This window comes from Suricata suricatta, chromosome 11 (assembly GCF_006229205.1).
Source record: "Suricata suricatta isolate VVHF042 chromosome 11, meerkat_22Aug2017_6uvM2_HiC, whole genome shotgun sequence".
NCBI lineage: Eukaryota > Metazoa > Chordata > Mammalia > Carnivora > Herpestidae > Suricata > Suricata suricatta.
This window is the reverse complement of record NC_043710.1, coordinates 63,726,675-63,748,054: the sequence shown is the minus strand read 5'-3', so window position 1 is coordinate 63,748,054 and position 21,380 is coordinate 63,726,675. Positions and strand designations below refer to the sequence as shown.

Below are 21,380 nucleotides of genomic sequence, written 5' to 3'. Positions count from 1 at the left end.
CATAGAGTCCCTCTTAGGATTTCTAATAGGGCTCGTTTAGTGGTGATGAATTCCTTCAATTCTTGTTTGGGAAAACCTTTATCTCTCTTTCTATTCTGAATGACAGGCTTGCTGGATAAAGAATTCTTGGCTGCATATTTTTCCTGTTCATCACATTGAAGATTTCCTGCCATTCTTTTCTGGCCTGCCAAGTTTCAGTAGATATGTCTATTACTACCCTGATGTGTCTCCCTTTGTATGTTAGGACCCTTTTATCCCTAGCTGCTTTCAGAATTCTCTCTTTATCCTTTATTTTGCCAATTTCACTATGATGTCATGCTGAAGATTGATTCAAGTTACGCCTGAGGAGAGTTCTTTGTGCCTCTTGGATTTCAGTGTCTGTTTCCTTCCCCCGATTGGGGAAGTTCTTGACTATAATTTGTTCATGTGCCCTTTCAGCCCTTTCTCTCTCTCTTCTTCTGGAATGCCTATGATACGGATATTGTTCCATTTAACTGCATCACTCAGTTCTCAAATTCTCCATTCGCACTCATAGATCAATTTATCTCTCTCTTTCTCATCTTTCTCTTTTTCGATCATTGTATCTTCTAGTTCACCTATTCTCCTCTCTGCCTCTTCAATCCATGCAGTGGCCACCTCCATTTAATTATGCACCTTATTTAGAGCATTTTTTAATTCATCATAGCTATTTTTAAGATCCATAATCTTTATAGCAATAGCATTTCTGCTGTCTTCTATGCCTTTTTCAAGCTGAGCATTTAATTTTATGACTATTGTTCTAAATTCTTGGTCGGTTATGTTGTTTATATCTGTTCTGACCAATTCTCTAGCTATGACTACTCCTGGAATTTCTTTAGAGAAGAGTTCTTCCATTTCATCATTTTGGCTAGCTGTCTCTTGTCAGTTTTAAAAGCTTGTTATGTACTCTGTACCTGTGAGTACTGCTATATTAAAGAAGGCTCATAGACTGTCCAGGGCCTGTCCTTTCAGGAAGTGTTCTTTTACTGGTGTCGCTTCGTCTCTCTTGTTGTGCCTTTAGTAATTTTATTTCCCTATTCGTGGTGATATTTGGGACTCTCCACCATGTATACTTTGGTTTGTTTCTTGAGGTAACCCTAGGAGGCTATCTTCTTAGTTGACTCCATCTCTTTTCCTCCCGGACTCTTGTGGTTAAACATCCTTTGGCTTCAGCCCTTCTTCATTTGAGAGATGCAGGCGGTAAGTATAGAACTCCCTATATCTCTGCCATCTTGCTCTCTCCCTGGCATGGCTTTGAAATTTAATCGAAAAAATTACTTTTTCCATCCATGTTTTCTATTTTCTTTGATCTTGCCCATACCTCTATGAGGTTTCCAGTAATATAGCCTAGGTTTTGGAGCTGATGCTATGCTTGCATGTCCTCTACATATTTTTCCCAGTCTGGCTAATTGAAGCATTTAATGTTTTCTCTTATGACATGGAGAACTACTAATTAAACACAAAATCTCAAATCCTTTTTTCACATGCTTACATAACCACAATGCACACGTATATCATTCTGTCACCAGGGACTGCAAATAATTAAAGATATGGTAACAAATATTTTAGAAAGTTGTAAGGTTAACAGAATTCATTGTCTCGACTACTAGGTAGCAATTTAATAGCTATCATTTTCTGAGTACTTGCTTTATGCCAAATTCAAGTTTCTTTCTTTTTTTTAAGTTTATTTTGAGAGAGAGAGAGAGAGAGAGAATGCATGCATGCGTGCACGTGAGTTAGGAGAGGGGTAGAGAGAATCTCAAGCAGGTTCTGCACTGTCAGCATGGAGCTCTAATTCACAAACTGTGAGATCGTGACCTGAGTTGAAATCAAGAGTCAGATACTTAACAGTCTTAGCCACCCAGAAGCCCCTCCATTTTTTTTTAAAGCCTATTCAAGATTATTTCTATAACACTACACACAACTAGCATTTTGGTGCATGAATTACAAAATTCTAATAGGTATATAGTGGAACCTCACTGTGATTTTAATTTTCCTTCTCTTAATGAAAATGATTTTGAGCATTTTTATATGCCTATTTGCCATTTGTACGTTTTCCTCTGGTAAATAAACAGTATCAAAAGCTGGCAAGATAAGAAACGAAAGAAACTCTTTTCTACTGCTAATGAGAATGCAAACTGGTATGGTCATTTTTTAAGGCGCTTTGGCAACTTCTTAGGAAGTTAATCATACTCACAAACTTAGCACATGACCCAGTAATCCTACCCCTAAGTATTTACCCAAGTGAGCTGAAAACTTATGTTCACACAAAACCCTATATGTGAATGTCTATAGGAGCTTTATGCATACTCACCAACAAATGGATATAATCAAGATTATATCCTTTGGCTACTGGATTATTGAATTATGATTGACCTATGGAATACTATGGAATTCTACATCCAATGGAATATTACTCAGCAATAAGAAAAAAATGAACTACCAATACACATAAAAGAATCTCAAAATAATGATTCTGAGAGAAAGAAGCCAGATCTACAAGAGTACATACTGTACTCTAGGAAATGCAAACTAAACTACAGTGACAGGAAGCAGATAAGCATCTGCTGAGGTAAGGGGAAGGGAGAACAGTGGAAAGAGAGAGATACAAAGGGGGCACAAGGAGACTTTTTTTTTAAATGTTTTTATTTATTTTTGAGAGAGAGAGAGAGAGAGAGAGAGACAGTGTGAGCAGGGGAGGGTCAGAGAGAGAAGGAGTCACAGAATCTGAAGACAGACTCCAGGCTCTGACCTAGCAATCAGCACAGAGCCTGATGCGGGGCTCGAACCCATGAACCATGAGATCATGACCTGAGCCAAAGTCAGATGCTTAACCAACTGAGCCACCCAGGCGCCCCAAGGAGACTTTTGAGGATGATGGATATGTTCACACTCTTGAGGGTGGTAGTGGTTTCATGGGTATATACATTTATCAGAATTCATCAATTTATACTATACAAATGTGCATACTTTGCCATATGCCAATTATACCTTGGTAAAGTCATTTTCCAAAATAAAAATAAAGTGGGCCTGAATGGACTATGATTCTAGGTATGTGGAACCACAAAACCATGCTCTGGGGCTTCAAAGAAATCCCTCAAACTTTTAAGGAACATGAAGTCACAAAAATTGCAGAGCAATACAATGAATGATCAGGTCCTGGCATCCTGTCATACCTAATTTGCAACTTTTAGCCCACATCTCTACCTTAGCTTCAAGCAGTTCTGAACCTTATACAGCTCCTCAAACACACAAGGTATTATCTTACAATTCTGCCTCCAAGAGCCAGCATAAATGCTTCTTCCTCCAAAAACAAATGTTTTCCCTGACCTCCATATAAATTACATCTCTGTTCATTTTCCTTCATAACTCGTACCATCATCTGTATTAACATTTCATCCCCACAACTTTCAAATAGGAAGATCTGGGTACTTTTTCTCCCTTTGTTCTTACTATATCTTACACATAACATGTAATATGTCATAATGATTATAGTTAATAATAATTATTTTGTACATGGTCTCTTCACAAGATTGCAAACTTGAGGAAGGCAGCTATGCTCACCACTATACCACCAACGCTAAGATTGCAAACTCGAGGGCAAGGACTGTGTTTTTTCATCTTTGTAATCCTAACACTAATCACAGCCCTAGGGACATGCTAGGTGTACAAGAAATTGAATGAAAAACAACCAAATGAATAAATGAATGGACTGAATTTTCCCTGAGGACCTGACCTGAATAAGGAGGTACTCAATAATAAGTGTGATATGTAATTCAAATATAAACATCAAAATTTTGTTTCAAAACCTATGTGACTCCAAACCGATTATGCCTTTTTATCACACAGTATTTCACAGAGTATGGGCACATGGGTGACATAATTCTCCATTATGTTCCACTGTTTTAAGCACTGTAGACTGTTTAGCATTCCTGGACCTGACCTCTATATATCAGTGTTAGTGTCCACTCACTCCTCCACATATTTCCAACCCCCGCAAGAGAGGGGACAATACTATCTCCCAGTTGAAAATCATTAGCGAGAAGAGCTGATGTCTCATCAAATGTCAATTCAGCCTGAAAACTGTCATTCCATCAGTATTTGACAGAGTCCTATAATTACATTAAGTCTTCAGAGTTTTCTGAGTATAAGAGAGTATATACAAAAGTTTAAAAAACAAAAGAAAGTAGTAAAGCAGACAGGGATACCTCTTAGCCACATCGCTGGGTCTCTCCCCTGCCGTGTTGGTGATATTACTGTCTGCTCCCATTTTAATTAACCACTGCAAACACTCTATGTGGCCTTGCCCAGCAGCTGTTTCAAAAATACAAAAGAGAAAATACACACACACAGTTATTGTTATTAGTAACAATTGTCTTAAAATCTTGGACAATCCCATAGAGAGTACTTTCATAAATAGTGATCCTTATATTCACCAACCAACAAAAGTAAGTTGGGCAGATGTTACTTTCTCTATTCATTTATGTATTTGTTAGACAAACATTCTATCAAGTATTTACTGAGCTATTCCCTATGCAGAGGACTTTACATACAGATATAAAAGCTGAAGTTCAATGAGGTTATTTATTTAACATCACATAGCTAGCAAGGAATGGATTTGGAACTATAATCTAGATGTTCCCCACCCCTCTCCCGTGTTCGCCTGCTCTGTTTAAGTCCTGAGTAATCCTATATCTGACCAGAATGTGAGCACAATCCAGCCACAGGGACCTACACATACTTCAGATATCTTGCATCATCTTACGTAAAGAGGTTATTCTACTGACTCTCAAAACTCAGAATTTTCGGGCCCCTCACTGATTCCTAGAACCATTTCACACCTTTTTCAAAATCTTGTTTCAATTTAAAAAAGAAAAAAAATTTTTTTAAAAGGGGTCGCCTGGATGGTTCAGTCGGTTAAGCTTCCGACTTTGGCTCAGGTCAGATCTCACATTCTTGGGTTTGAGCCCCGCGTCAGGCTCTGTGCTAACAGGTCAGAGCCTGGAGCCTGCTTCCGGTTCTGTGTCTCCTTCTCTCTCTGCCCCTCCCCCTCTCATGCTCTGTCTCAAAAAAAAAAAAGAAAAAAAAACATTCAAAATCTTAACACACACACTCTATACTAGTTTTCACCTCCAAAACTCTGTTGATGTGCCTTCTCACTTAGTGCCCAGTACTCAACCCTGTGTTCATCTAACTTCTATCCATCCTTCTAGATTCATCTTAAGACTCTGAGAAACTGGGGAAAAAAACTTAATAGACTTAAAAGATTTGACTTCAGGTTCACTAAACAATGAGACTGGAGGACAGGACAGAACTTAGCAAGTGGCTGGCACATAAAGACTCTCAATAAATGTCTGTAAAGTTGATGAGTGAATTAAATAATTAGAATATTAATAAAATGTCAGCTTTGCTCTTACCAGCTGTGTAATCTCAGTCAAGAAAACTGATTCCTGTGGACCCCAATTTCCTTATCTTTTACAGAGATGATTTCATACTTATAAGAAGGGTACCCTACTTCTTCATAAAATTAAAGGGTTAAATGTGACATTTTTGCACCCCATTAAATATCATATATAAGGTATGATTTCTGAATTTCCCTGAACTCTCCTTTAACAATTTAACCCTTACCAAGTACTTCTGTTGCTCAGTTCCTACTTTTGAATTCCTATTGCCTGTATTTTAATGACCAAATCCTTTTTGCCATTTATTACATCCTGACATTTACAAATCTCTAGTTGTTCATGTTGTGAGTATGTGGCTCCTTAACAGGAAGGTCTGGATCTCATAATGTCTACACAGTGCATGCATATGGTTAGTGCTGGATATAAATGCCTCTGTAAAATAAATCAAAGAGTAGGAACTTTTGGTACATCTTTGATGCCTCTAAAAGTCAATCTACCTCCAATATTGGCAACTGAGAAAAGAGGACACAAAGTCAGAAGCAGTGACAGAGCAACCCCAACACTACTGTACAAACCCTCTGCCCTTCTCTTCTTCACTCAGAGACGTCTACCAAAGTCAGAGTTGGCTCCTGAACAGCCTGGGCCTTCTCCCTCTCCTACAGCAAACCCAAAACCAGTTAACAAAGAATACTACAAGATTTCCCAAACCTTTAGAAATAACCCCACTTTAGAGAAAGATGGCAACATATTCCTTCTTTAAGATTTATAAATAGTATTTATGTATCATGGAGAACAGTTTTATAAGATAGAATAAGCTTACCAAACATTTCCATGTTATTACACAAATACTGTTTACAAAGAGGGGAAGGGGAGGCAAAAGAATTTCTCTAAAATGAAATACAATAAAAGTATTTTTACCCAAGATCCTTATTGTATACTAGTCGGATATGTTTATTGATTTAATCCTTGTTTTATAAGAGAACAAATAAAATTATGCAGTGCCTAGAAATTTTTAAGAAATTCTTTGCAATACTTATGGCTTAGCAAATTAAAGGAAGGAGCAATCATGGTGGATTTAACAATCTTTAAATGATTAAGAAGAATGCCCCAATAATAAATACAGCAGCTTATTTACTGAATCAAAAAATAAAATAAAGAAAAAGCAGAAAGATTGACAAAATGTGGGAAAGGTGAATTAAATCTTAGGGAGACATCAACTTTTATTTACCCAATTTGGATATAGTCTGAACATAGAGATGTTTGCCAGGAAAGGCAAATGTACACAAAGTGCCCCTTCTCCCCACTGTAGCCACTTCTCGCGCCTCCACACCACCGGATCTGCTCCTGGCCCTAGGTCTCCTAAGTGGACAGACCGACAGGAGAAGGTGTGAAGAGCAAACACTACTGGTTCCTCCTCAGTTTCACGTTCCCACCTTCTCTCCATGTCAGGATCCCAAACACCCTGTTGTTATGCATCAGTCCCTTTAGAACCTTCTTCCAAATCTCTCATTTCCATTTTAGTTCCAGTGGTAAAGAAGTGACTGAGAAAGGTTGAAAACCAGCCATTATTGAAACTTAATCGTTCCTGGGAAGATGGATACTAAGCACCATGAGTGAGCTTATCTTTTGCTACAGTGTCTAAATGATACTCCACTTATATATTAGTAATAAGAAGTGGTTATATCTAGGATATGAAATGAGGGCTTTGCTCCAGGACACCACACTTAGTACATACATAGGGCACATTTTAAGTCTCCTCCCCATTTGCAAATCCCATGGTGAATATTAAACCCCTAGACAGCCAGTAGAGATAGAGGAGTGAGATTTTCCAGGTCTAGGGTAAAGCATTTGCCAAAGTGGAAACCTCTCTGTGTGCAGGGGAAATCTGTTTGCATTGCCCTTCTTCTTACTTCATCTAAGCTGTCTCTTATATAACTACTGGTACACATGGTACTGAGATCCTACATTGGAATTGCTTATGAATTAAACCAACTTTAATAATTAAACTAAGAACCTAACCAACAGGAACATAGTCTGTGATTAGGACTAGCAGAAGTTATTTATAAAAATAAAAATCTAATTCAAACACATGACTGCAGGGGCGCCAGTGTGGCTTATTCAGTTAAGTGTCCAACTCTTGGTTTCAGCTCAGGTCACAATCTCACAATTCATGAGTTCAGATCCCACACTGGGCTCTGTGCTGACAGTGTAGAGCATGCTTGGGATTCTGTGTCTCCCTCTCTCTCTGCCCACCGCCATGCTCTCTCTATCTCTCTCAAAAATAACTTCAAAAACATTTTTTAAACACATGACTGCATTAACTAGACTAATTACTGTCTTTTACTTTCACATTTTTTAAGGGTTTTTTAAAGTAATCTCTATGCCCAAAATGGGGCTAGAAATCATGACCCCAAGATCAAGAGTCGCATGCTCCACAACTAAGCCAGCCGGGAGTCCCTTTAACACCTTTATAAGAATTACCTGCCATTAGATTCTAGAGGAACTTATAATATCACAAATGAGGTATAGTGGAAATTTAAGATGGGGTAAAGACTTGGTTTTTGATTTTATAAATAAAAGGAAGATTGGCAAGAATAAATCCTAGAGTACCTACTCCCAATAAGGCTTGACAATTTGACAGTCTGATAAAAAAAAAACCAAAAAGCTAGTTAATATTTTAGAATTCCACATGGAAGGAGAGAATACAGAGAAAAGTGGTAGATATCCTGAAGATGTGTTCAAATCAAAGGTTCATTGATACTCCTATGGAAGTAAAAAAATTTTTTGCAGAGTGTAAGAAAGAAGAAAAATCTGCTATACATGTTTTTCAAGTATGGTATATCTTTTTTCATTCCTTAGCATGAATTAACAGGCCATTTTTAATCCAAAGAAAATGTTAGTCCTAAGAAACTTCTCTAGCTATGAATTTCATATCTAAACATGTCAGGTTCACAAGAGACTTTCTACTGGAATTACCTTAAATGTGACAGAATTTCTGACATCATAAAAGGAATATCACATTTCAGTTGAAAATTAAGCACTCCTTTTAGGTTGCCTGGGTGGCTCAGTTGGTTAAGCATCTGACTTTGGCTCAGGTCATGATCTCATGGTTCGTGGGTTCAAGCCCCACAGCAGGCTCTGAGCTGTCAGCACAGCAAAGCTGGAGGCTGCTTTGGATTCTGTGTGTGTGTGTGTGTGTGTGTGTGTGTGTGTGTGTGTGTGTGTGCCCCTCCCCCACTAGTGTTCTGTCTCTCTCTCTCAAAAATAGACATTAAAATTTTTTTAAATAAAATAGTAAAAGGTGAAAGATTCATACGATCTGAAGAGAAACCAGAGTATAATAAAATAGAAAAAGAAAAGTAAGCACTCTGTGTACCATATAAGGAAGACTTAAATGCCCTAGGGTATCAGGGAAAATTTTACATTTTCACATGTTTCTGAAGGATAATTATTTTAAAAGGTAAATAATTCAACAGTAATTATGTCAGAACTGAAAACGAACCAGGAATCATAACTTACCTTTATGCATAGGAGTTGCTCCATTATGATCACGTTCATTAATATTGATTACTCCATCTTCTATTAATTTCTTAAGCATTTCCAAATCACCCTTAAAGGCAGCCACATGACCTGGAAACGCTAAGGCTATGAACAGAAATTCATCATTTCAGTAAACACATGAGCTCATTTTTTCCCGCTGACTTAAGCAGTCACACACTTCAGATTTCAGTATTAACCCAATTATGATATTGTTGTATTGGAGTTAGTTTGATTAATGAAATAACAAGTAATAAAAAGAAAATCATAAAATAAGATTATCGTTAATTGTATAGCCCTTCCACTCCTCAGGACCTCAAACATGCCCAGGAGTATTGTACCAGAACTACTTTTAGCCATATTCCATTCTTCCCTCAGGCCACCACAAAACACAAGATGGTCATTTTCAATCCTTCGTATAAAAACATACTTGGTCTTAAGCCCTACATTTGTATAGAATACTCACTGTTTGCAAGGAAGTGAAGAAAGCAAAATAAACTGGAAGCAGGTATATATGTATGTAAACAAACACATATACATATACCCATGCCTGTGTAAATGAGCCTGACCTAGTGCCTAACTACACAATAAATATTTGATAATAATAATGATAATAACTCCAAGATCATGACCTGAGCCAAAATCAAGAGTTGGACGCTTTAACTAACTGTGCCACTCAGGTGTCCCTACTCTCATTTTTAAATCTGGAAAGGAAACAGAATAGCTGAAGAATATTTTTAAAATTTTTAAAGGTTTATTTATTTTGGGGAGAGACAGACAGAGTGTGAGCGGGGGAAAGGCAGAGAGAGAAGAAGACAAAGAATCCAAAACAGGCTCCAGGCTCTGAGCTGTCAGCACAGAGCCTGATGCAGGGCTTGAACTCACAAGCTATGAGATCATGACCTGAGCTGAAGTCAGATGCTTAACCAACTGAGCCATCCAGGTGTCCCTAGCCAAAGAATATTTTTAAAAGAAAAAGTTAAGTGACTTACACTACCTAATTCTAAGTCTTACTGTAAAGCTACAATAATCAAGACAGTTATAATATTACCAGATACATCAAATATGGTATATCCATACAATCAAATCCATGTGAGCAATAAAAAAGAATGAACTATTAATATTCATAAGAGGGATGATTCTCAAAATAGTTCCATTAGAAAATTCAAACTAATCTATAATGACAGAAAGCAAGTAAGTGGTTGTGTGGGGCCTGCATCCACACAATAGAATACTATTAAGCAATAAAAAGAAATGAACTACTAATGTACATAACAGGGATGAATCTTAAAATGGTTCCATTAGAAAACTCAAACTTAGGGCATGTGGATGGCTCATTAGGCTAAAGCATCTGACTCTGGCTCAGTTCATGATCTCCACATTTCTCGAGTTTGAGCCCTGCGTTGGGCTGTCTGTTCTCAGCACAGAGCCTGCTCTAGACCCTCTGTTCCCTTCTCTCTCTCTCTCTCTCTCTGCCCTTTCCCTGCTTGCATTCTCTGTCTCTGTTCTGTCTCTGTCTCTCTCTCTGCCCTTTCCTTGCTTGCATTCTTTGTCTCTGTCTCTCTCTCAAAAATAAAACATTTTTTAAAAAAAGAAAATTCAAACTAGTTTATGGTGACAGAAAGTGGACCAGGGTGAAAGGAGAGGTGAACTATAAGGGGGTACAAAAAAGCCTTCGGGGGTGGTGGCACTGTTTTCTATCTCGATTGTGATGGGTTCATCAGTGTACACAAACATCAAAACTCACCGAACTGTACTCTAAATCAATACAGTTTATTACATGTAAATCATACTTTAATAAAGTTTATTTATTAAAAAAAGGAAAGTATATCCCCTTAAAAATTAATTAATTAATTAAGGGATATCCTCATCAAAGTGAAAAAAAGATGCCACAGTGTGAGACAAGATATCCATGTCAGATAAAATTAATAAAGCATTAGAATTGAGACTATATAAAAATTCAAATTATTGAGAAAAGGGAAAAATACCATTTTTAAAAAGGGAGAAAAGTATAGGCAGGAAATTCAAAGAAGAAAGAACTAAAATAACCAATAACTTACAGAAGGATGTTCAACCTCATTCATAATCAAGAAAATACAAATCAAAATACAAATTAAACCTTTTCATAGCCAATCAATTGGCAAAAATTTTAAAGTCTGACAATACTGAATATCATTTCTCTAAGTTCCCACCAAACATCACTGATGAGAGTGAAGATTTCTACAACCACTCTGATAAAGAGTGTAACAATACCTATTTATAACTGAAGAAGAGCATATCCCACCGAGCAAACCCTAATGTAGTTTCGCCCCTATTTACCCAAGCAGAGCTCTTACCCTGCAGTCTTCAGAGAAGACAGGCAGTACCTCAAGCAGCCTCACCCAACAATCCCAATGTGCCACAAAAATGTTTTCAATGTGGGCTCTGTGTTAAAAAGGTAGTGAAGCACTTCTCTACAGAAGCTCTTGTACATGTATATAAGGAGACACAGACAACTTACTATAATAGTGACCTATTATAGTGTGACCCTGACCACATTACTATAATAGTGGAAAACAACCTAAATGTCAAATTGGAAAATGGATAAAGAATGATTTTCATAAAATACAATAATATACAACACTTGAAAAGAATGAGGATATATCTATCAGCCAAATAAAAACCCCAAAACTTAGTATTTTCTGTAAAAAAGCAAGAAATAGAAGAATGCATACTGTTTTATGCCCTTATGATATAAAGAGAAGTTTCAAAGACTACTAGTCATTCACTAAAATCTCTTTCATAGAGCCTAAATGTCCATCACCTGATGAATGGATCATGAAGATATGGTGTATATAAACACAAGGGAGTATTTACATGGCAATGAGAAAGAATGAAATCTGGCCATTTGTAGGAAAGTGGATGGACCTCGAGGGTGTCATGCTAAGCGAAATAAGTCAGGTGGAGAAGGACAGATACCATGTGTTTGCACTCATAGGTCTAACAGGAGAACAGGAGAAACCTAATGGAGGACCAAGGGGAGGGGAAGAGGGAAAGAGAGTTGGGGAGAGAGAGGGACACAAAACTTGAGAGACTATTGAATGCTGAAAATGAACTGAGGGTTGAAGGGAAAGGGGGAGGGGAGAAAAGATGTGGTGGTGATGGAGGAGGGCACTTATGGGGAAGAGAACTGGGTGTTGTATGGAAACCAATTTGACAATAAACTATTAAAAAAAATCTCTTTCCTTCACTAGTAACGGAGTTGTAGCTGAAGTAAGTCTTCTCAGCTAAATACTGAATTCTTCTGCAGGCTTCCTCAGAGCTAGTATGCCTATGTGGCTAAACTTTTGCCAACTGAATGTTAGCAAAAGTGATGAGTACAAATTAGACCTTGAAAATCTCTGGTCCTAACCTTATAGCTCTTGCTCCCTCCCCCACCTATGGCTGAATTAGCTACAACCAGAGAGCTAGTTGGGAAGACAGCCAGTTCTTGAGTGGCTGCACAACATAGATTCACTCTCCAACAGAGGCTATCATATAAATCCTCAAGCTGCTGAATTTTAGGATTTCTTTGTTAGAACAGGTTATTCTCTTACTCCAAAAATACATAGTAATGCATATTTCTGTAAGTATATATACATTAAACATAAAATATGTAGGGGCACCTGAGTGGCTCAGTTAGTTAAGTGTCCAACTCTTGGTTTCAGGCTGAAGTCATGATCTTATGATTTTGTGAGTTCAAGACCCACGTCAGGCTCTACACTGGCAGCACTGAGCCTGCTTGAGACTCTCTCTCCAGAGAGTCTCTCTCTCTGTCCCTCCCCAGCTTGTACGCTCTCTCAAAATAAACAAACTTAACTTTAAAAATTTGAAATTAAAACCTGTAGAATGAAAGTATAAATTGAAAACAATATTCACCTCTGAGAAGGAAGAAAAAGAGTGATATGAGGAGACAGAACCAAGAAGCTACAACATTTTATCCTTAAATTAGTGGCATAAAGAATGTTCACTACATTAATCTCTATATATTTTTGCCTAAAATATTTCATAATAAAGAAAATAAACTGAATGGGCGTACAATTATAAATAACATATTTACATATAACATTTGCCTTATAACTTTTCCTTTTCCACTTACTCTACTTATTAAATGCTATAACACTCAGGTTTATTACTTACTCTCCTGATCTTTTGGATCACTTTGTTCAGACTCAGCCCGTTGGATAAACTGCAAAATGTTCTGCTTAAAGAACCTCTGGGCCAAATCCAGTACATTCTCTCCATTATCGTTGAAGGCTTTTAGAGCCCATGTGGGGTTGTTCATTCTACTGAGTAGGAATTTAAAACAATGAAGGTGACCTTCCATGGCTGCTAAGTGAACTATAGGTGAGAGAGAAAAAATTTTTAATTTATAAGATAATTTGAAGAAAGAAAAACCAACATTGGCTCTAATCCTTGCCAGGAGGTAACTGTCCCTTCCCCATGTAATAGGGACATACTGCGAGCAATGGCAACACCTTCTCTGCACTCCCGCAAGTCCTCACTCAGCCTTCTAGCCATGCTGAAGCAACAGACTAAATAGAGTTACACTTACTGTGAGAGTGCAGAGCCAGATGAGAGAACCAAAGGGCAAGCCCCAGAACATTCTCTTGAGAAGTGAAATCCCAATTATGTGGCTTACAGTTACATGAGAAAATGCTTGCTATGTAAGACAGATGATAGATATATTTATTTTAATGTTTTGGGGGGGAAATGGAAGAAATAAACCAAAATAGTCACTATGGGGGCACCTGGGTGGCTCAGTCTGTTGAGCGTCTGACTTTGGCTCAGGTTTGTGATCGCTGCTACCAGTGCATAGCCCACTTCAGATCCTCTGTCCCCTCTCCCTGCCCCTCCCCGACTTGCACTTTCAAAAACAAACAAACATTAACATATCACTTTTCCATAGATATTATTTTTATTAAAAACAGGAAGACTGGATCAAAACTTCAGACAAAGTGCACACCCTACCTCACCATTTCTACTCTAAATCCTTGAAAATAATAGAAAAGAGATTTTCTGAAGCCAAAGAGAACTAGATAAACAAACAAGAACTCCAAGAACACACAACAAATGTTGAGGAATCTTTGAAAGAAAATATACTAAATCAGGTTGAAAGAGAACCACAACCCAAAATTCGCAGAAAAAAAAAATATGAAGAAGAATGGTTCTGAGGTATTACAAGCTTAGGGCAGTAACTACAAAGAACAAGAGAGCCTTTCCATCTCTGGAGAAGTGAGTTTTGGGGCAACATCTCAATCGATACACAAATCTTGCCTCTGGAGAAGTAGAGCAGCGCCTCAATGACCAGTGTAATGGAGGAGAAACAAGAGAAAGTTGCTGGCGCATTTCACTCTACACTTTCTCAGCTGAACCTTCCACACACAAAAAAAACAAACCAAAAAACTCTCTAAAACTTGAGACTCCTCTAACAGCTTACTCATCATATATACACATACATGTCTTACAGGCATTTTTAACTTATCAAATATCCAACTCATCCTTCTTGCACACATTTTCCTTACATAGTTTCCCCATCTCATTTAATAGGAACAGTTGCTTTTCCCTGTAGTTTATGCCCCAAATCCTGGAGCCATCATTGAGGATGGAGCCATCCTTTCTCTCACTGTGTCTATTCAATAAGCAAATCTTATTGGCTCTATCTTTACAAAATACACAAACCCCAGTTACTTCTCACTATCTTTGCTGCCTCTATTCTGCTCCAATCCAAGAGCAGCATTAAATTATTACATCAGTCTCACAAGTGGTCTATTTCTACCCTTGCCATTATAAACAAAATAGCCAAAATGATGCTCTTAAATGTAGTCAGATTATGTCACTGCTGTGCTCAAAATCCTTCAATGGCTCCTGTTACCTCTCCGACATCATCATCTATTATTGTTCTAACCTGACTGACTCACTGTTACTACTTGCTGTTACTCATATACACAAGGAACACTCCTGCCTCGGGAGCTTTATACTTGCTATTACCTCTTCCTACCATATTCTCTCCCCACAGTAGTAACAAGACCTGCTCCCTCAACTCCAGCAAGAGTTGATCCAGTTATCACCTCAGTGAAGGCTCCCCTGACTACCCTATTTTAAATTTCATCCTCTTTAACACTCTACTCTCTTCTCTGAGTTTATCCACAAACATATCCCTACTTAATATAACTTATATTATTTTGATTATTGCCTGTCTCCTGCTGAGCAGGATCACATGAAGGCAGGGACTTTTGGCTGTTTTGTTTGCTGTGATATCCCAAGCACACAAGAGGGACCTACACATAGTAGATGCTTGGGAAATAAATGTTGGACTAATAATTTAAGATGCAGGGGTGCCTGGGTGGCTCAGTCAGTTAGGTGTCCAACTTAGCACAGGTCATGATCTCATGGTTCCTGAGCTCAAGCCCTGCATCGGGCTCTGTGCTGACAGCTCAGAGCCTGGACCTGCTTCGGATTCTGTGTCTCCCTCTCTCTCCGCCTCTCCCCTGCCACACTCTGTCTCTCAAAAAAAAAATGAACATTTTAAAAAATAAAACAAAAACAAATAACTGAAGATAGAGATTTGAACACAATTAGTGTATACTGCAGCCACATTCCTAATCTCTATAGCCTAATATTAAAAAATATACTATATATAGTTATAAATATTTTTATATGTTTAAAGAAATAAAAGTTGGAATGTTTTAATGAGCAAAGAGATTTTTAAAAATTATCAGGCACATTTAATAAAGAATCAACTAAAAATGAAATTTCCTCCACTTTATATTAGAGAAAAGTCATTTCTAGGTGGGTTGGGGACCTACATGTGAAAGTGAAATAATAAAATTTCTAGAAGGTAACATAAAAGAATGTTTTCATGACCAAGGAGTAGGAAAAGATTTTTTTAACAGGATTCAGAAAGGACTAAACATAAAGAAGGAGCTTATTAAACTTGACTACATTACAGTTAAAACTTCTTTCATTAAAAGATATCTTAAAAGAATGAAAAGGCAAGACATAGACTGGAAAAGATATTTAAATAAAAAAGATATTTGCATCAGTGTGATACAACACATTAGCAGGAGGAAGGATAAAAACCATGTGATAATCTCACTAGATCCAGAAAAAGCATTTGACAAAATACAACATCCATTCATGATAAAAATTCTCAACAAAGTGGTATAGAGGTAATATATCTCGACATAATAAAAGCCACATATGACAAATCCACAGCAAACATCATACTCAAGGCCGAAAACCTAAGAGCTTTCCCTCTAGATCAGAAACAGAACAAGGATATCCACTCTCACCACTTTAATTCAACACAGCACTGGAAGTCCTAGCTACAGCAATTAGATAAGAAAAATAAAAGACATCTAAATCAGTAAGGAAAAAGTTAAATTGTTGCTATTTGCAAATGACATGACACTATACATAAAAATACCCTAAAGACGCCACCAAAAAACTACTAGAAGTAATAAATGAAGTCAGTAAAGTGGCAGGTCACAAAATCAATATACAGATATCAGTTGTGTTTCTATATACCAATAATTAAGCAGCACAAAGAGAAATTAAGAAATCAATTCCAGAGGTGCCTGGGTGGCTCAGTTGGTAAAGTGGCCAACTTTGGCTCAGGTCACAACCTCAAGGTTTGTGAGTTGGAGCGCCCTATCAGGCTCTGTGCTGACAGCTCAGAGCCTGGAGCCTGCTTCAGATTCTATGTCTCCCTCTATCTCTGAACCTCCCCTGCTCTGTCTCTCATTCTCTCTAAAAAATAAACATTTTGAAAAAAAAAAGTTAGGTTTTTTTTTTTTTTTTTTTTGAGAGACAGAGAGAGACAGTGCGAGCAGGGGAGGGTCAGAGAGAAAGGGAGATACAGAATCTGAAGCAGGCTCTAGGCTCTGAGCTAGCCATCAGCACAGAACTCGACACAGGATTGGAGCCCACAAACCGTGAGATCATGACCTGAGCTGAAGCTGACGCACTTAACCGACTGAGCCACCCAGGCGCCCCTAAAAAATTTTTCTTAAAGAAAAATAATTCCATCTACAATTGCACCAAAAAGAATAAAATACCTAAGAATAAATTTAACAAGGTGGTGAAAGACCTGTACTCTGAAAACCACAAGTGAAAGAAATTGAAGATGACACAAATGTAAAGATACACCAGGCTCAAAGACTGGAAGAATTAATATTGATAAAATGTCCATACAACCCAAAATAATCTACAGACTTAACACAATCCCAATCAAAATACCAAGAGTATTTCCCACAAAACTATAACAATCCTAAAATTTGAATAGAACCATAAAAGATTCTAAATAGCTGAAGTAATCTGGGGAAACAAGAACAAAGCTAAAGGTACCACAATCTCAGATTTCAAGAATAACTACAAAGTTACAACAATAAAAACAATATGGTACTAGCACAAAAACAGACACAGATATCAGTGAAACAGAATAGAGACTCCAGAAATAAATCCACAATTGCATGGTCAACTAATCTACAACAAGGAAGAATACACAATGGAAAAAAGACAATCTCTTCAATAAATGGCATTGAGAAAACTGGACAGTTATATGCAAAAGTATGTAATTAGACCACTTTCTTACACCATACACAAAAATACTCAAAATGGATTAAAGAACTAAATGTGAGACCTGAAATCATAAAATTCATAAAAGGAAACACAGGCAGTAATCTCTTAGACATGGTCTTAGCAACATATTTATGGATATATCTCTTCATGCAAAAAAAAAAGCAAAAATAAACTACTGGGATTATGCTAAAATAAAAAGCTTTTGCACAGCAAAGGAAACCATCAACAAAACAAAAACGTAACCTATTGAATGGGTGAAGATATCATCAGCGAAATGCAAATCAAAATCACAATGAGATATCACCTCATACCAGTCAAAATAGCGAGCATCAAAAACAAAAAGAAGTAAGTTTTGGAGAGCATGTGAAGAAAAGGGAACTCTCAGCTACTGTTAGTGTAAAGGTAAACTGTAAACTGGTACAACTACTGTGAAAAACAGTATGGAGTTTCCTCTACAAATTAAAAATAGAAATACCATAGGTCTAGTAATTCTACTACTGGGTATTTACCCAAAGGAAATGGAAAACACTAATTCAGAGGGATATATGCACCCCTATATTTATGGTAGCCTTATCTACAGTAGCTCAGATAGGGAAGCAAGCTAAGTATCCACAGATAGATGAATGGGTAAAGAGGAAGTAGTGTATATATATACAATGGAGTATTACTCAGCCATAAAAAGAATGAGATTTTGTCATTTTCAACAACAAGGATGGAACTAGAGAGTATTATGCTAAGTGACTGAAGTCAGACAGAGAAAGACAAATACCATGTATGTCACTTATATGTGGAATCTCAAAAACAAAAAAGAGAGAGAGAAAGAAAGAGAGACAGATTCATAAATACAAGAATAAACTGATGGCTGCCAGAATGAAGAAGGGTTGAAGGGATGGGAGAAATAGGTAAAGGATCTTAAGAGATAGAAACTACCAGTTACAAAATAAATAAGTGATGGAGATAAAAAGTACAGTATAGAGAATATAGTCAATGGTATTCTAATAATGTTGTATGGTGACAGATGGTGACGACACTCATCACAGTGAACACTGAGCAGTATATAGAACTGTCAGATCATTAGGTCATACACCTGCCTAAGTAATTCTGCATGTATAGCAAACATACTTTAATTTTAAAAATGAGAAAGAAGTTTTTTAAAGAGAGGTATAAACTTCCAGGGGGGAAAATGCTGTTCTATAATTTTAATCAAAGAAAATGTAAATTAAAACCACAATAAAGTATTACACCCAAAAGAATGACTAAAACTAAAAAAAATAAATAAAAGTAATAATACCAAGTATTAATGAGAAAGTGGAGTAACTAAAAGTCTTAAATACCACTCATCTGTGCATGAACTGATAACAATCACTTTGGAAAATGAAGTCAGACGAAAAGGAATACCAGTGTTTGATTTTATCCCTAGAGTTCAGAAAGAAAAAACGACTCATTTTCTGTTGGAAGTGAGGTAACTTTGGAGACTCTTGGTAACCAAAAAAAGGACATGAAATATTATTTCTCGATCTGGCTAAAGGTTACAGAAAAGTACTCATTTGTGAAAATTCAATGGGCTGTGCATTGGAATTGCTTACTTCAATTTAAAAATTTATAAAATAAAAAAGAATAAGAGCAAAACAATAATTTCCAGATATACAAAAATTGAGAGTTCATACTGACAGATCTTAACTCTATGAACACTAAAGGATGTACTTCGGAAAGAAGCAAAACCATCCCAGACCGTAGGGTAAAGCAGTGAAGAGGCTGCAGCAGGCAAAGCTAAGAAATCAGAGTTCCCTAGCAATCTAGGAAGTTTCTAAGCCAAAAATTGATTTGAGTGAAACTATTAAGATATGAACAGGTTTGCCTGGACTTTCACCTTCATTTGCTTTGCTACTTAAGATTCTTTTAAGACATAACTCAACTATCATTTTTAGTAACTTGAACTCCACTCTGTGATCTAGTCCTCTTCTGAATTTCTACAGCACCTCTTAGAAGAGGTCTAGGTCTCAAATGGCCAGCTAATCGCAGGCCACCCAACTGCAGTTAGAAAATCAACTCAAATACAAGACTGCCCGCGATTTATATGTCTTTTTATAAACAGTAGTCTGGGAGATGGAGCTGTATGAAGTTAGAAAATAATAGTCCTAGCGTCAGGCTCTGCACTGACAGTGTGGAGTCTGCTTGGGATTCTCTCTCTCTATTCCTCTCTCTCTGCCCCTTGCCCACTCTCTCACCCCCCTGTCAAAATAAACATTAGAAATAATAGTAATAACCCTAGACAGTAAATAAAGACAACAGCTGGTGGGAAGAGTACGTCCGAGTTTAATTTGGCCAATTTCGCCTTTGCTGATGCGGTTCCAGAAAAATACATCAACCACATGACACGGCCATAATACAGGTATGAGAGTAAAAAATATTCAGGTCAATCTATTTACTACTTTAGGTTTCTGAGGGACTGTTAGAATGCTGACAAGCTTAAATTCCTTAAACGCAATCAATCGTTTAGAAGTTGCCTTGTAAAGAACACCTGGGAGGTTCCCGTTGTAGTCCACGTCCTCTATGCCGCATCCCCACTTCACCAGAAGCTGCAAACAGCCGAGCCTCCCGTGAAAAGCTGCGTAGTGCACAGGCTTCCATTCTCTCCTGTCAGTCACACTGGGGTCCTAGAGGGAACATTCACAAGAACTCAGTCTCTTTCCATTGTAGGAGGAACAGTAAGTCAAGCAGCTTAAGTCTGCAAATGGAAACTGGAGGCTGTTCTTAAAAATATAAGGCAAATGGCAAATGTAATAGAAAAATTTACTATAATCACGGATTTAAACATATAAGCTCATAAAATACTAATGAAATTTTATAAAATAGTCTTTTAAAAAAATAACTGGTTTCATAAAAATAGTTTTTAGAAAGTGCCTTAACTAGTCATTTTATTGGTAAAAGTGACTTAATTAGTCATTTTACTGGTTACAGGTTCTTGACCAATAAAATGAAATGAATGGACTCAAATGATCCAGTCATATCCTTGAGAGCATAAATGAAGAGTTAATGGCAAAATAAAATTACTTAATAGGACTTTAACTTTTTCTCAACTCTTAACACAATATCTTCAATATGGGTAATTCTGGTAACATTGTTTTATAACCACTGGGTAATATTAAAGTAAATATTTCTATAAAGAAAAATTCTGGGGTGCCTAGGTGGCTCATTCAGTGAAGTGGCCAACTTCAGCTCAGGTCAAGAACTTGTGGTTTTTGAGTTCGAGCCCAGTGTGGGGCCCTGTGCTGACAGCTCAAAGCCTGGAGCCTGCTTTGGATTCCGGGTCTCCTTATCTCTCTGCCCCTCCCAAGCTTGCACAGTCTATCAAAAATAAGCAAACATTAAAAAAACTTTTTTTATTTCTGAAGATAAAAATCACTTTCTAAATTAGTATATGAAATGTTACAAAACAAACAGGCAAACACACAGAAACACAGAAAGATTTACAATCATTGGTTAAGATGTGTTTGGAAGTTCATAATCTTCCCAGTTAAACTCTGAACTAACATGAAGAACACATAGCCTCTGAAGTACTTTGTACTGCTAAACTGGGTTGGTTTTATTTGTTAAAGTTTCTTTATTTGAGAGAGAAAGTGCACAGGAACAAGCAAGAGTCAGGTAAGGAGAAAGGGAAGGGAGGGAGGACGGGGAAGAGGGGGAGGGTGGGAGGAGCGGGGAGGGAGGGAGACAGAGGGAGACAGAGGGAGACAGAGAGAGACAGAGAGAGAGAGAGAGAGAGAGAGAGAGAGAGAGAGAGAGAGAGAGAGAGAGAGAGAGAGAGAGAGAGAGAGAGAG

At 37.4% G+C, this 21,380-nt stretch overlaps 1 protein-coding gene across 1 annotated transcript in view; it reads right to left on the bottom strand.

The window, feature by feature from the left end:
- ANKRD42 (ankyrin repeat domain 42) overlaps window positions 1-21,380 on the bottom strand; it is a 56,263-nt gene that overhangs the window by 23,167 nt on the left and 11,716 nt on the right. The window contains exons 5-8 of the mRNA XM_029956912.1: window positions 20,080-20,215; window positions 13,116-13,316; window positions 8,940-9,065; window positions 4,227-4,332 (exon numbers count right to left, since the gene is read on the bottom strand). Coding sequence (XP_029812772.1) covers window positions 4,227-4,332; window positions 8,940-9,065; window positions 13,116-13,316; window positions 20,080-20,215 — 569 coding nt within the window. The remainder of the gene's footprint in view (window positions 1-4,226; window positions 4,333-8,939; window positions 9,066-13,115; window positions 13,317-20,079; window positions 20,216-21,380) is intronic.